The 15,763-nt window shown below is 43.2% G+C and overlaps 2 protein-coding genes across 7 annotated transcripts in view; one reads left to right on the forward strand and one right to left on the reverse strand.

The window, feature by feature from the left end:
- NDEL1 (nudE neurodevelopment protein 1 like 1) overlaps nucleotides 1-15,763 on the reverse strand; it is a 61,203-nt gene that overhangs the window by 27,371 nt on the left and 18,069 nt on the right. For 2 of the 6 annotated variants that reach the window (XM_053570518.1, XM_053570517.1), the window contains exon 1: nucleotides 13,079-13,204. The exons of 3 other annotated variants lie outside the window; for them this stretch is intronic. The gene's annotated coding sequence lies outside the window, so the exon portion shown is untranslated. Of the gene's footprint in view, nucleotides 1-13,078; nucleotides 13,216-15,763 lie in introns of those variants that run through there. One more of the 6 variants, XM_053570513.1, reaches the window with a different exon arrangement.
- LOC128571025 (centrosomal protein of 97 kDa-like) lies at nucleotides 3,830-8,192 on the forward strand. The gene is given in 3 exon segments (XM_053570710.1): nucleotides 3,830-3,861; nucleotides 5,363-5,559; nucleotides 5,562-8,192. Coding segments are annotated over 3 exon segments (1,887 nt in total). The 3' UTR covers nucleotides 7,220-8,192.

Below are 15,763 nucleotides of genomic sequence, written 5' to 3' on the forward strand. Positions count from 1 at the left end.
TGGACTTAAGCGATTCTCTTGCCTCAGCCTCCCGAGAATATTAATTCTTTCATGTAACTCAGGCACATAAATCGCTTCACTGCTCCCTCTCTCAGAGACCACCAATTCTGTGGATGAAACCGTAACAGGAGGGCGGCGCCTGTGGCTCAGTGAGTAGGACGCCAGCCCCATATGCCAAGGGTGGTGGGTTCGGACCCAGCCCCAGCCAAACTGCAACAGAAAAATAGCCGGGCGTTGTGGCGGGCGCCTGTAGTCCCAGCTGCTTGGGAGGCTGAGGCAGGAGAATCGCGTAAGCCCAAGAGTTAGAGGTTGCTATGAGCCGTGTGACGTCATGGCACTCTACCGAGGGCGGTACAGTGAGACTCTGTCTCTACAAAAAAAAAAAAAGAAACTGTAACAGGAGAGATCAACAAAGTCCTTTGGTGCAAAGCCATGCAAAGGACTTTCAGTTGCAGCACTAGATGCTGGGTGACTCTGCCCCAGAGAATCATGCTATATACACACAGTTCCAGAAGTTGGCTTATGGCCAGTTGGCCTTCTAGAAATCAGGAGGCGAAAGGAAGGATACTGTCAGGAGATGCTGCTGCATGCCCCCCTCCTTATTGTACAACTGCTTTAAAACATCTGCTTGGAACGTTTTATGCCAGGTGACCCTACTAGAAGATCAGTCACCACACTCCCAATAACTTATTACTATAGATTATCTTTTATTTTAAGTCCATAGTTTCCTCCAAAAGTCCACTAATCTCTAACTTCAAAAATCTTTGGGTTTTTCAACAAAGTCATTCAGAAAGGGGAGAGGGAATCTACTGCATTTGTACTAACTGCCTAAACTCCTAATTATCAGGCCAGATGGACCCGCAAAGATGTTAGGCCCACTCCACTCACAGATTCATGCCTACCATTTCCTGCTACACCCTCCCCAAGCATCCCACTTTGTATTCCAGCATGCTACTCAAATTTGTCTTAACACATCATGCTATTTTAGATCTGGATATTTTTTCTACCTGGCATGGCTCTCCCTTCCTTACATGTGGAAAGCTCCTAGTTAAGCTTAAAATTTGTTGTCTTTTCCAAGAGCTGAGAAACCTCTTCTCCAAGAGCTGAGAAACCCTTTCCAGCTCTCAGCTGGACAGCATTAAAATTCCCTGAGCCCTTGGGCGGCACCTATGGCTCAAGGAGTAGGGCGCCGGTCCCATATGCCGGAGGTGGCGGGCTCAAACCCAGCCCAGGCCAAAAACCACAAAAAAAAAAAACAAACACACACACACACACACACACACACAAAATATTCCCTGAGCCCTTGGCAACCTCTATACCCCACACATGCTTCTCTCTGTTGCCTGGGCTAGTGTGCTGTGGCCTCAACCTAACTCATCACAGCAAACTCAAACTACTAAGTTCAAACAATCCTTCTGCCTCAGCCTCCCAAGTAGCTTGGACTACAGGCTATGAGCCACCAGGCCCAGCTAGTTTTTCTGTTTTTAGTAGAGATAGGAGTCTTCCTTTGCCCAAGCTAGTCTCAAACTCCTGAGCACAAGCAATCCTCCTGCCTCGGCCTCCCAGAGTGCTTTTTATTGAAATAAACTAAGTGTATAAGTTTGCTTCGTAGTTTTAATTCTGTTGAGGCCTACCAAAAATTTTTCTTTCTTAGGTCTTTGCCAAACACATTACCTATTATTTATTACTTGACAGAGAACTTCCAATTACCTTAAATTACCATGGTAATTTAAGACCCGGATCCCTGACATACTCTGCATCTCTTCACAGCACCAAGCGTAACTAACACCTTGCTCAGGGAATGCACTTAATACTTGCAAACATTTACTGAACACCTATGTGTCAGACATCGTTAAGCACTAGATAAGTATCTATTGACCAAATATACCCTTCTCTAATCTCATTACCCCTACACTAGCACACTTCTGTCTGTATTCTACTCTTGGAAATACCTTTATAGTATGACAGCACTCTAAAATGTAAACCCCACAGGACTGATAGTCCTGTTGAGGCAAGGTTCTAGGGTTCCAATTCTGCCATTATATTACTTAAGTAAACTGTTTAATCTCTTATGGCCTCAGTTTTTTCATCTAATGAGGGTCTGTACTATATTGGATCACTTACAATGTTGCTTCAAGGATGTATGCTGATTAGTAAATAATACTGATTAATTATATAACCCCGTATCTTCATCAAAGTTCACAATTCCCACTCAACTTCCAAGATGTAAGGATAATCTTATTTGTAACTGTAATTTAATTTGTAATAAGGTATGAACAAAGATGAGGCTCATCCAAACACAAAAGGGTGTTTATATTTCAAAAGAAGATCCAAAGCACTTAAAGATTCAAAGCATCATGTGGTATCAACAACTCAGAGTCACCCCCAAGTCTCCTTGAAGGGAGGGATGCATTTCACATTAACGACCAGGTGAAGACAGAATTACAAGACACGTGAGAGAAGCATCTTAGTGTTGAGGCAATAATTCTGTGTCCTTTGAATGCTCTACAGAACGTCTTTCACCAAAATGCCCAAAAAATTGTTTTGATTGCATTTGTAATTTGTAAATCCAGCCTAAAGAAGCTGATTGTAAATTCATGGGCCCGGGTCCTCAAAACTGGACAGATGCTACCATTTGAACACTGGCAACTATGTATCCATGTGCAGCTCAGATATTCAGCTACTGATACATGATACAAGAAATCATGGCCTTGCAAAATGTTATGAAAATGGATAACAAAAGAAGCAAAGTTCTGCTGCTACTTACTCTACTTTTTTTTTTTTTTTTTTGGTAGAGACAGAGTTTCACTTTATCACCCTTGGTAGAGTGCCATGGCATCACACAGCTCACAGCAACTTCCAACTCCTGGGCTTAGACGATTCTCTTGCCTCAGCCTCCCGAGCAGCTGGGACTACTGGTGCCACAACGCCCAGCTATTTTTTTGTTGCAGTTTGGCCAGGGCCAGTTTTGAACCCACTACCCTCGGTATATGGGGCCAGTGCCCTACTCACTGAGCCAAAGGCACTGACCACCTACTTACTCTACTTTTAAACAAGATACATTTGAAGAGAAATGAAAGGTTAAGTCTCTCCAGGTAGTTCCTGAGGGCAGGACCTGTGTCTTATTTATAAATCACTACACATCAGCAGAATCACGGAATTCATTCAAAGTTCAATAAATATTTGTAACTGGCCAGGCAAGGCAGCTCACATGTATAATCCTAGCACTCTGGGAAGCTGAGACAGGTCAATTGTTTGAACTAAGGAGTTGGAGACCTGCCTGAGCAAGAGCGAGACCCTGTCTCTACTAAAAACAGAAAAACTGAAGCAAAAGGCTCACTTAAGCCCCAGAGTTTGAGGTTGCTGTGAGCTATGATGATGCCATGGTGACAGTGTGACATTCTGTCTCAAATATATATATATATTTGAAATGACTTACAATCTTTCATTATTTCCTCTTTACTTTCAAAGTACCACTTTCTTTTATCAACCTCTGAATTCCTATTTTAGGAATGGAGTAAGCAAAAAGATTTTTTTTTTTTTTTAGAGACAGGGTCTCACTTTATGGCCCTCGGTAGAATGCCGTGGCCTCACACAGCTCACAGCAACCTCCAACTCCTGGGCTTAAGCGATTCTCCTGCCTCAGCCTCCCGAGCAGCTGGGACTACAGGCACCCGCCACAACGCCCGGCTATTTTTGGTTGCAGTTTGGCCGGGGCCGGGTTTGAACCCGTCACCCTCGGTATATGGGGCCGGCGCCTTACTGACTGAGCCACAGGCGCTGCCCAGCAAAAAGATTTTTAAGTACAATAGTTTATTTATATCTCACGATGTACCACCATGTACTAAATCAAGATTACAGGTTGGGTATGGTGGCACACGCCAGTAATCCCAACGTTTTGGGAGGCCAAGACAGAAGTATTACTTGAACCCAAGAGTTCAAGACCAGCCTGTGCAACACAGTGAGATCCCATCTCTACAAAAAATAGAAAAATTATCCAGGCATGGTGGCAAGCATCTATAGCCCTAGCTACTTAGGAAGCTGAGGTAGGAGATCACTTGAGCCCAGGAGTTTGAGGTTGCAGTGAGCTCTTAGGGCAACAGCAAAATATTATCTCAAAAAAAAAAAAAAAAAGATTATAAAACCTATCATTTTCAGTTATATAAAATTATTAGTCTGGGGCGGCGCCTGTGGCTCAAGGAGTAGGGCACCGGTCCCATATGCCAGCGGTGGCAGGTTCAAACCTAGCCCCGGCCAAAAACCAAAAAAAAAAAAAAAAAATTATTAGTCTGATGCATGCCAACCCACATGTACTCACTTATTATAGGCTCAGTACAGGCTCCACATCAAAGGTGATACGACTTACTCGGAAGAACCTTGGAGATACTACTGCACATTAGCTACCTCAAATAATCACGATGTAGCCCTACATTCTTTTTTTTTTTTTTTTTTGTAGAGACAGAGTCTTACTTTATGGCCCTCTGTAGAGTGCCGTGGCCTCACACAGGTCACAGCAACCTCCAACTCCTGGGCTTTAAGCAATTCTCTTGCCTCAGCCTCCCGAGTAGCTGGAGCCCTTCATTCTTAAATGTAAACAGACAACCAAGAACCACCCGACAAAGAAGAAAACCCAGCAGCATAAATAAGAAAATTCTAGAACCTACTGAACTGAGATAGGAATGAGAGAAGCTTATTTTCATGCAAGAACTCATGGGGTTACCTCCCACATACTTTGAGACAGTTACAAAAAAAAAAGGGAGAAAACCATGACCTGGACAGCACAGCACAGGATGCAGGAAATAGGGGCTCCAAACAAAGACTACAATGAAGAGAAATCCCCCAGTGAAGCCTACTCAAGAGACTAATTCACACAGAGGACTCCAAGAAAAAATGAGGAATTCCAGGGAACAGGACCTAAGAAGCTGGAAGAAATTGAGGTTGTGGTAGTAACACATCACTCTATTGTCAATAAGAAAAAAAGCTCAGAGGCCTTCGCGCGGTCCGGCGCCAGAGATCCGTGGTCAATTGGTCAGGGCAGGGACTACAGAAATTAGGTCCAGGGCAGCGCCTGTGGCTCAGCGGGTAGGGCGCCGGTCCCATATGCCGGAGGTGGCGGGTTCAAACCCAGCCCCGGCCAAAAAAAAAAAAAAAGAAATTAGGTCCAAATTTACCCTGTGAAGCTGATATTCACACTTTGATTCTGGATAAAAATCAGATTATTAAATTGGAAAATCTGGAGAAATGCAAACAATTAATACAGGCCATGGAACAAATCAACAGCTGCACAGCTCTACAGCACCTTGATTTATCAGACAATAACATACCCCAGATAGGTGATCTGTCAAAATTGATATCTCTGAAGTTTGAAAGCTGAATGGCTGTATAGTCAAGGCAAGGGGAGAGCATACCGTCCTGGCCAGCACATCCAGCTTGTCCAGTATCTGGCTACAGTCTGTCCTCTCACTTCTACACTGGGTCTTCAAACTGCTGAGGATGCCAAACTAGAGAAGATTCTGAGCAAACAGAGGTTTCATCAGAGGCAGTTGATGAACCAAAGCCAAAGGAAGAGTTGTCTCCTCTTACTCCTGCCGAAGCAAGGACACCCCTTATACCTGAACATTCACGCCCTATTCAAGATTGCCAGTCAGTTCAAGAAAGTGAGCCTGTCATCCAAGTCAATTCTTGGGTTGGGACAAGTAGTAATGATGATCAGTTATATTCTGTGAAGAATAATTTTCCAGCCTCTGTCCATACTACAAGATATTCTGGAAATGACCTGCATCTCGAAGACATACAGACAGATGAGGACAAATTGAATTGTAGTCTTCTCTCTTCAGAGTCTACTTTTATGCCAGTTGCTTCAGGACTTTCTCCAGTGTCACCTACAGTTGAGCTGAGGCTGCAGGGTATTAACTTGGGCCTAGAAGAAGATGATATTGCAGATGAATCTGTAAAAGGGCTGGAAAGCCAGGTCTTGGATAAGGAAGAAGAAAAGACCTTAAGGGCCGCAAATGAGAATTCTGTTCAAGTGATGAAAAGTGAGATCAATACAGAGGTAAATGAGAAAGCTGGGATATTACCTTGTCCTGAGCCAACAATAATCAGCACCATCTTGAAGGATGATAACCATAGTATTAAATCTTTTCCTGAGACAGCTGGACTTGATGTCTCCCATACACAGCCAGATGATCAAGAAACCAAGTCTCAAAAAACTTCAGAGAAACTTTCCTGCATGGTTTTAACCCAGACATCTGTTGCTTTAGGACATGATAAAGTTGCCCTTCAGAAATTGAATGAAGCAGCCACCAAGCTTCAGGCCTGTTGGCGAGGGTTTCATGGTAGGAACAACAACCCTCAAGCCAAAGATGTGCGTTATGAAATCCGACTGCGCAGAATGCAGGAGCACATTGTCTGCTTAACTGATGAAATAAGGAGATTAAGAAAAGAAAGAGATGAAGAACGTATTAAAAAATTTGTTCAAGAAGAGGCTGTCAAATTCCTCTGGTACCAGGTAAGGTGTCTACAAGTTTGGCAACAGACAGTGGACCAGCATCTAAGTTCTTGGCCTACTGATGTTCCTGTTATATCAAGTACTCTGGTGCCATCTAAACCTCCGTTATTTACTCAAAGTCAGGAACCCTCATCTAACAAAAATTCTGATTGGTTCATTGCTTCTATTGAAGCTCCTCAAGAGAAATCCTTTCCAGAATTTCCAGACTCTGGTTTTCATTCCTCCTTAACAGGACAAGTTCACTGTTTACAAGATTCTTTGGATTTTGAAAAAAGTTCCACAGAAGGAAGTGAAAGCTCCATTATAGGGAATTCCACTCACACGGTCAAATATGCCAAAGAGTCAGATTTAGGAGATACCCTTAGTGAAGAACATGGTGAATGCAGTAAGGAAAGCTCAAATAATGAGCAGGCTAATAGTCTGCTTGAACAGTATTTAACTTCGGTTCAACAGCTAGCAGAGGCTGATGACAGGACAGATACTGATGAAGGGTCAGAAGATAATAAGCTTCACATACATTGTTCCCTAGAAAAGTTAGATACCTTGTCTAACAGTGCTTCTGCAGATGAGACTCATGGCATATCCCCTACTTTGCAAGATGAAATCAGCCAGATACCAGAGAATTGTGAATTAAATACGGAAGTTCAAGAGCAGCAGCCAGAATGTGATTCTACATTTGAGCTATTGCATGTTGGTGTTACTGTGTAGCACAACTGGATATCTGATCTCTTGGGAAGCTGAAATCCACTTAACTTACCCTAAAAATATTTTTTCAGTTGCCTTTTTTTTTTTAATGGAAATACCTCCCCCCCCCCAAATTGGTACTGTTTATATAGAATTTGTATTTTTGTGTCATATTTTCCAGATTCTAGATCCTGTGCTGAGTCTTCATTTTGATTTTCCTAGCTTTTTACTTAGCTGTAAATGTACCAAACTATATTGAAAGCTATATGCACTTTATTTCTTAACAACAGAATTACATCAAGAAATGTTTGTTTCTTTCATGTACTCATTTCCTTTCAAAAATAAACTATAATATATTAAAGTAAATATCAACCTCAAAGATATAAATGAGAGAATTTTGATTCTTCTGTATCTGAGGAAATTAATTATGTAGAAGGAATGTAATTTGTTAAAGCAAATATAAATGAGAAATACTGAGGATTGTTGAATTAACTGAAATTTGCCAGTTTCCTTGGAGTAAGAATGTTTTTTTAAGCCTTGTTTTCCCTTCCCTTCTGAGTCAAGGAAAGTATATAAGCAAATTTAGGAAGAAAAGATAAGATTATAGGATTTCTCAGTGTAGATGACTAAATTGACTCATGGAAAACTTTAGTTAATGTTAATATCAGTTTTAACATATCAAGTAAAATGTTCCATCTAGGATTAAAATCAAGCTTACTTAGGCAACACAAGAATATTTCACTTACATAGGAAGATAGGAGACACTAGACTCCATTCACTTGGAATAATGTCACAGCAAACATTTAATTTCTCATAAAGTGCTTTGTTACCCTACAAATAAGCATTTATGTGCCAATATATTGTCCGAAATTAATGTATGTTCTTCTCTGTACCTGCTTATATTATGTACTTAGCAGAAGTTTCATGGCCATTCACTTCACTTTTGACTTCTGCCCCAGTGTGAAGAATGTTGTTTAAAATAATACTAGTGGTAGAATATAAATGAGTTGTTTTTTTTTTTAATAACTATTTTCTGTCTTATCTCTGAAAAGTGCCACATTTGGAAGACAATTCAATGGTGATTAAAAAAATAAACCTCACTTGTTAAAAATAATATGTATCTGTAACTTTAGGAAGAAATAAGATTGGATTTGAATGTTGTAGGTAGATATGTTTATAAATAAAGGATAATTTTGGGAAAAAAAAAAAGAAAAGAAAAAAGCTCAAAGGCTGAACTTAAGGGCTCCTCCATCAATCTCTTGAGAAGCTGGGTACTTGCCACTACACCAGCTTTATTTATTTATTTATTCATTTATTTATTGAAAAGACAAGGTCTTACTCATTGCTCAGGCTGGTCTCCAACTCTGAGACTCAAGTGATCCTCCCACCTCCACCTCCCAAAGGGCTAGGATTACAGTCACCCAACCCAGCCTATTTCTTGCCTTTTCAGCCTATCATCATCTGGGAGCCATCTTAGTCCCTTAAATATTTTCACTGTTATGCTTTACATCGCCCTAGATTACATATATGCCTTTGTACAGCTGAGTGACTAGAGCTACTCTGGTGTTGGGTATTCTCTTCATGGGTAGCATAATTTCCCTTTGAAGTTTTCAGTACCCTTCCACTGCTATGCGGCACTTGACGATACTGCTGACTGTGTGGTCCCTAAGCCAGTGTCCTTGTGCAAGTTCCTAATGACTACTAGATGCCTTCTTTATCATCTAACATTTATTTGAACATATTTGATCATGGAGTCAATCTTTCTACAAACAAGGTTAGGATTGTTTTTATATATAAATGTTATTTACATGACCACTTTAAAACATTTCTGTTTGGGGGTGTTTTTCTTGTTTTTGACCCACCTATACAGCATGAGAGAGCCTACAGGCAGTCATTGCTTTGAAGAGCGCTTAGTTAAGTAGTGATACCTGAGGAACAGCATTGTTTACATCTCTGGGTATACTGTGAAGTTTTCATTTGTCTCTGACTTTGGTTCTTGAATAGGAACATATTCTTAACACAACCACCAACTTTTTTTACCAGTGTCCCCTGATAACTCAGGCTTTAAGTAAAGTAAATTTTTGCATGTTGACCACAATTTTTCTAATCGACAGGCTATTTTCACAACTTACTGGTCCTTCAAACAGTATTATAACCTATGCCAGAAATATTTTACTAAAACGACCATTAACTTTTTCAGAACAAATTAAAAATATTTAACCAAGAGTCAGTCATAGAAGCAGCACAGAATGGTAGTTAAGAACCCAGATCCTAGGGCGGCGCCTGTGGCTCAGTGAGTAGGGCGCCGGCCCCATATGCCAAGGGTGGCGGGTTTGGACCCAGCCCCGGCCAAACTGCAACAAAAAAAAAAAAAAAAATAGCCGGGCGTTGTGGCAGGCGCCTATAGTCCCAGCTGCTCGGGAGGCTGAGGCAAGAGAATTGCGTAAGCCCAAGAGTTAGAGGTTGCTGTGAGCTGGGTGACGCCACGGCACTCTACCCGAGGGCGGTACAGTGAGACTCTGTCTCTACAAAAAAAAAAAAAAAAAAACCCAGATCCTAAAGCCAAACTGCCTGGGTTTGAAATCAGACTTCTCTACTCACTAGTTAGGTGAACTTGAACAAGTTAATTAATTCTGAGGTGCCTATTTCCTCACTTGCAAAATGGAGATAATCATAAAAATGAGGTTGTTATGAAGATTAAGTGAATTAATATTTGTACTTAGGACAGAGCCTGGCACATAGTAAACACAACATAAATGTTCATTAAATTATAAAAAAACTGGTAGTTTAATAGTGGACCTTTGAAGTATGACCACAAAATAAATAAGCTTCAAAATTTAAAACATACAAATGAGTCCTTAAAAATTAATGTCCAGAAGCTATGTGCATATTCCAGTGATACCATTACAATAAACATTTCTAAAACTTCTCTTTTATCATAGAATAGCCTCTAAAAAGTCAGATAAAGGCCTGGCCCAGTGGCTTACACCTGTAATCTGAGCACTCTGGGAGCAGGCAGTAGGACAGCTTGAGTTCAGGAGTTTGAGACCAGCCTGAGTAAGTGAGACCCGTCTCTACTAAAAATAGAAAAATTAGCTAGATGTTGTGGCTTGAGCCTATAGTTCCAGCTACTCTGGAAGCTAAGACAAGATGATTGCCTGAGCCCAAAAATAAATAAATAGATTAAGAACTAAACAAAAAAGTTTGCACTTGTCACACTTCATTTTTATTGTTTCCTAACTGGTATTATCCAGCTTTATTACTCTAATTTTATTCATCAGACTTGCTCTCTTTAAAAATCGCATTCTTTACAAATAACAAAAATTTGCTACCACTACAAATATTCAAAAGACTTTCAGGAGCTGTAAGGACTGTTCAGTTTGCTTCAAGTTACACTGGGAGGATATGTTCACTGTGTTATTTGAAACTATGTAACTGGAGATATTACAGCTATACAAAGTTAGCCAATATTGAAAGATACGCTTTAATGGTACACCTAAAATTTTCTGAAGCTAGAATAAATACAGATAATTATTCTCTGCCCTCTCCAATCTTTCTTTAATACTATGTCCTATATGAATAAAGCATAAATCTCAAAAGCATGGTAACTTTTACGTCAAGCGTCATCATACTATGTATGACTTTCAGATATCCAGCAACAATCAACTCACTTGGGTTTGAAATAGAGCCTGTCGGGTGGCGCCTGTGGCTCAAGGAGTAGGGCGCTGGTCCCATATGCCAGAGGTGGTGGGTTCAAACCCAGCCCCAGCCAAAAAAAAAAAAGAAATAGAGCCTGTCAAAATGCCTTACCTGCAAGGAAACTAATCTTTGTACAATGGTTAAGAAAATCTATTTTATGATTTTGTTTCTTGTTAACATTAGAGAACAAACTAATGAGGTTGGAAGAGTTCTTTCAGAACTACTAACATATATGCCTTTTTACTGTAATTCTACTTCTCTCAAAGGTGACATTTACATAATTTTTAACTCTTCAAAGTTGATTATAAATATGGTATCTCCTTTAGTCCTAGAGAACTTCTTTTTCTACCCTATGAAGTGCTCAGAAATTTACATCAGAATTTTAAGCTTTGGTAAGCAAATTTCTCTCAGCATAGTTTACAATGAAAATAAAAATAAGTCTTGCAGATGTCATAAAAGCAAGATCTAAGTTTTTACAGGGGGTTCTTATTTTAAATGCTCCTTATCCAGCTTCAATTTGTTTAACTGAAAAGTCAAAACAGAACTGCAGCTTCATAAGATTTAGCAACTAGGGCGGCGCCTGTGGCTCAGCGGGTAGGGCGCAGGGTGGCGGGTTCAAACCCAGCCCCGGCCAAACTGCAACAACAACAAAAAAAAATAGCCGGGCGTTGTGGCGGGCGCCTGTAGTCCCAGCTACTCGGGAGGCTGAGGCAAGAGAATCACCTAAGCCCAAGGATTTGGAGGTTGCTGTGAGCTGTGTGAGGCCACGGCACTCTACCGAGGGCGATAAGGTGAGACTCTGTCTCTACAAAAAAAAAAAAGATTTAGCAACTATCTGGACCAACTCAATCCCTAACCAGGACAGGCTAAAAGTACTCTTTGTTCCTTATGCACTCCGATTTTAATCAACAATAATTTTTAGTAGTAATTCAGAAAAAACACCCCACTCAGTTTCCCTTACTTCTACTTTCAGCTCATGACTTAAAGCTGCAATTTGGGCCATCAACCTCACAATTCAGCAAAGCCATTACCCATTACCCTACCTTCTAAGTACATTACAAGCAACACAATTTATCAGAAAAATTAATTAACCAACAATAAGCCTCAGAGTAAGATTTTTCTCATAACTGAGCAGCAGTTCTTACCTTAGTAGTTTGCTCAAAAATAACTAAGTAATCTTCTGGTGTATTTTTGGCAAGCCAAATTTTCTACCTTGCTTTCTAGCTGAGAAGGTTAGAAAAGTCCCACGAAAAGAAACCAGAAGGCCAAGCCTAGAAATGCAAAATCTGATTCAAACTAAGCCACTCTACTGGTGCCCTAGGTTAAACCCAAGTAAATCACTTAACTAGCCTTCCCCTACCCCTCGCGCGCCGGTTCAATTTCCCCATCCAAATGGCGAAAACAGAATCAGTAGCAACCACAGACTGAGGAGGTTTAAAAGAGATAAGAAGAGTGAACTGACGTATGTCAAGGTGCTACAAAAATGAAATGTAATAGTGAGTAGTAAGGACTATTGATTCCTTTGCAAAACTTTAAAGGGTCACCTAGTCGCTTACAGAAAGAAAAAATAAATAAATAAAGAGGTAAGCACAGCAACCCGAAACCGTATGAGACATCTTCCAGAACTCCAAGGGCGTGATTAGCAGTTCTGGGTGGGGAGTCACAGGAATGACAATCGGAGCCCACCGTGGGCTGCTCCCGCTCCCGTTCTCGTCCCCCCACGAGAGAAAGAGGCGCAGAGAAATCAAAATCCAACCCGGCTCCACACAACCTTCGCAGCTAAAGGGATATGGGGGAGGTTTGAGGAGGAAGGCTGGGCGCAATGCTGCCACCTCCGACTGGGCCACTCCTTGCGCCACCAGCGCCCCAGCCCACGGTGCCACGTCCCGGCCTCCGTCACCGCCATCCCTCACCCCACCCCGGGATGGAGGCACATCCCCCGGAGGCCACCGGGCTCGTTCCTTTGAAGGTGCCCCTGGGGCCACACCTCGGACTAGGGCATGAAGGAGGCAGTTACAGCGGTTGGAACAGTTGCCCCAGACTGGGCGTCCCAGAACCCGGCCCTAGCCCGGCCCGTCGGGGCCTCAGACACAGCCCCCGGGCCGGGCAGACTCCCCAAGGGCAGGCCTCGGCGCCGCCGCCCGGCTGGGTTCCCTCTGGAGCGTCCCCGCACAGCAGGCTCACCTCCACCGTATCAAAAGCGCATGTTCGCCGCCGCTCGACCAACGTCTCTGCTCCGCTGGCCTGGCCAGGCCCGCCCAGCCGCTCAGCTCTGCTCCCCACCACAGCCCTGAGCTCCACTCCGCGCACCTCGGCGCCCGGCTCCTCCCCGACACGTCAGGAGCTCCCTGGGTGTTGGAGGCCATTCTGTGACGCTCGGGGGCGGGGTTTGGAGCATGCGCGGGAGTGAGCGAGGGGCGGGGCGGAGCTGTGGCTGGGCGGTCGTCGCACCTGGCCGCGGAAACCCGGCGCGCTGACTTCAGGCTGGCGCGGTTCTTCTGCGCAGACGCCTCCAGACTCCATGATGGGAGGGGTTTTGGCCGCTGCAGTTCCCTGGAACTTTACCGTAGAAGACGGTAGTTCCACCGGGTGTGAGGACGTTCTTCCCGTTTTTTGGCCGCTAAGGTGTTTCAAGTGAATCTCGGCTCATTTTTCACCTCCAGGTCCACCCCGGACCACCCAAGAACACTGGGGACATTCTATTTCCTCATAACTCTCACGAAAACCTGTGTTTTCACAGTGCTTCCACTAGCTGAAATTTTTTTTTTTTTTAGAAACAGAGTCTCACTTTGTCACCCTCGATACGGTGCCGTGGCGTAACAACTCACAGCAATCTCCAGATTGCTTAGGTGATTTTCTTGCCTTAGCCTCCCGAGTAGCTGGGACCACAGGCGCCCACCACAACACCTGGCTATTTTTTGTTGCAGTTTGGCCGGGGCTGGGTTTGAACTCACCACCCTCGGTATATGGAGCCGGGCCCACACTAGCTGAAATTGTATACTTATTCTTGTCTTCCCTCCAGTAGAATTTTAAGTTCTGGGGCGGCTCCCGTAGCTCAGTGGGTAGGGCACTGGCCACATACACTGGGGCTAGCAGGTTCGAATCTGGCCCGAGCCAGCTAAAATCAACAATGACAACTGCAGCCGAAAAATAGCCAGGCGTTGTGGCGGGCGCCTATGGTCCCAGCTACTTGGGAGGCTGCGGGAAGAGAATCACTTAAGCTCAAGAGTTGGAGGTTGCTGTGAGCTATGACGTCAGAGCACTCTACCAAGGGCGACATAGTGAGACTTTGCCGGAAAAAAAAAAAAGAGAGAATTTTAAGTTCTGTGGGACCTAGAACTTTTTATGCCTTGCTTTTCACAGCAGATAGCTTTGTTGTAGGTAGAGTGTGTGCTCAAATATTTGATGAATAAATGAATGATTCCTTGGAGGCACCAAGGGGTTTTAAATATGTCCACTTATGTTTTATATATCTGAGCATCCATTCATTTAAATATACACGTGTGTGTGTACACACATACATGCAAATATATGTTAAATATATATAGTTATTCCCCTAGGGGACTTGGAGAAGGAAGGTAGCTGGAGGAGGTACTGGGTCAAAAAGGAGAAATACTGGGATGGACAACCGCTGAGGAAGTGGAAACTTGTAGAAAGCCATTTTTTTTTTTTTTTGCAGTTTTTGGCCAGGGCTGGGTTTAGAACCAGCCACCTCTGGCACATGGGGCCAGCGCCCTACCCTTTGAGCCACAGGCGCCACCCCAAGAAAGCCATTTTTAAAACTATATTAGGACCAGGTGCTGTGGCTCAGGCCAGTAATCCCAACACTTTGGGAGGCTGAGGAGCATCACTTGAAGTCAGGCGTTCATGACTAGCCTGGGCAACATAGACCCCATCTCTGCCAAAACAAATAAATTGTTTTAAGTTCTTGGAAAATGTGTATTATTAAAAAAAAAAAAAAATGCATGGATTTTGAATTTTTTTTATCAAAATCAACTCATGCTAACTTACAACATGTCTGAACAGGACCTTATGAAGGGTAAGACATCAGTTTGAAGACAGCCACTATTAGACCTACATGAATTCAAGGTGGCGCCTGTGGCTCAGTTGGTAAGGCGCCAGCCCCATATGCCAAAGGTGGCGGGTTCAAACCCAGCCCCGGCCAAACTGCAACCAAAAAATAGCTGGGCATTGTGGTGGGCGCCTTTAATCCCAGCTGCTCAGGGGGCTGAGGCAAGAGAATCGCTTAAGCCCAGGAGTTGGAGGTTGCTGTGAGCTGTGTGAGGCCACGGCACTCTACCGAGGGCCATAAAGTGAGACTCTGTCTCTACAAAAAAAAAAAAAAAAAAGAACTACATGAATTCTGCTAACATTGAAGCAAGAACAAACTTGCTTTAAACTTAAATTTAAGATGAAATATGGGTGGGATAATGTGAAATCATTGATGCTTTATGAAAAGTTTATGAGACAGGGCGGCGCCTGTGGCTCAGTGAGTAGGGCGCCAGCCCCATATGCCGAGGGTGGCGGGTTCAAACCCAGCCCCGGCCAAACTGCAACCAAAAAATAGCCGGGCGTTGTGGCGGGCACCTGTCATCCCAGCTGCTCGGGAGGCTGAGGCAGGAGAATCGCGTAAGCCCAAGAGTTAAGAGGTTGCTGTGAGCCGTGTGACGCCACGGCACTCTACCCGAGGGTGGTACAGTGAGACTCTGTCTCTACAAAAAAAAAAAAAAACAAAAGAAAAGTTTATGAGACAAAACCCTACAGAAATCAGCAATTTAGAAATGAATGACTTAGTTTAAGACGACAATGTTAGGGGAGGCACCTGTGGCTCAAGGAGTAGGGTGCCGGCCCCATATACCAGAGGTGGTG

Source organism: Nycticebus coucang, chromosome 18 (genome assembly GCF_027406575.1).
Source record: "Nycticebus coucang isolate mNycCou1 chromosome 18, mNycCou1.pri, whole genome shotgun sequence".
In the NCBI taxonomy this organism is placed as follows: domain Eukaryota; kingdom Metazoa; phylum Chordata; class Mammalia; order Primates; family Lorisidae; genus Nycticebus; species Nycticebus coucang.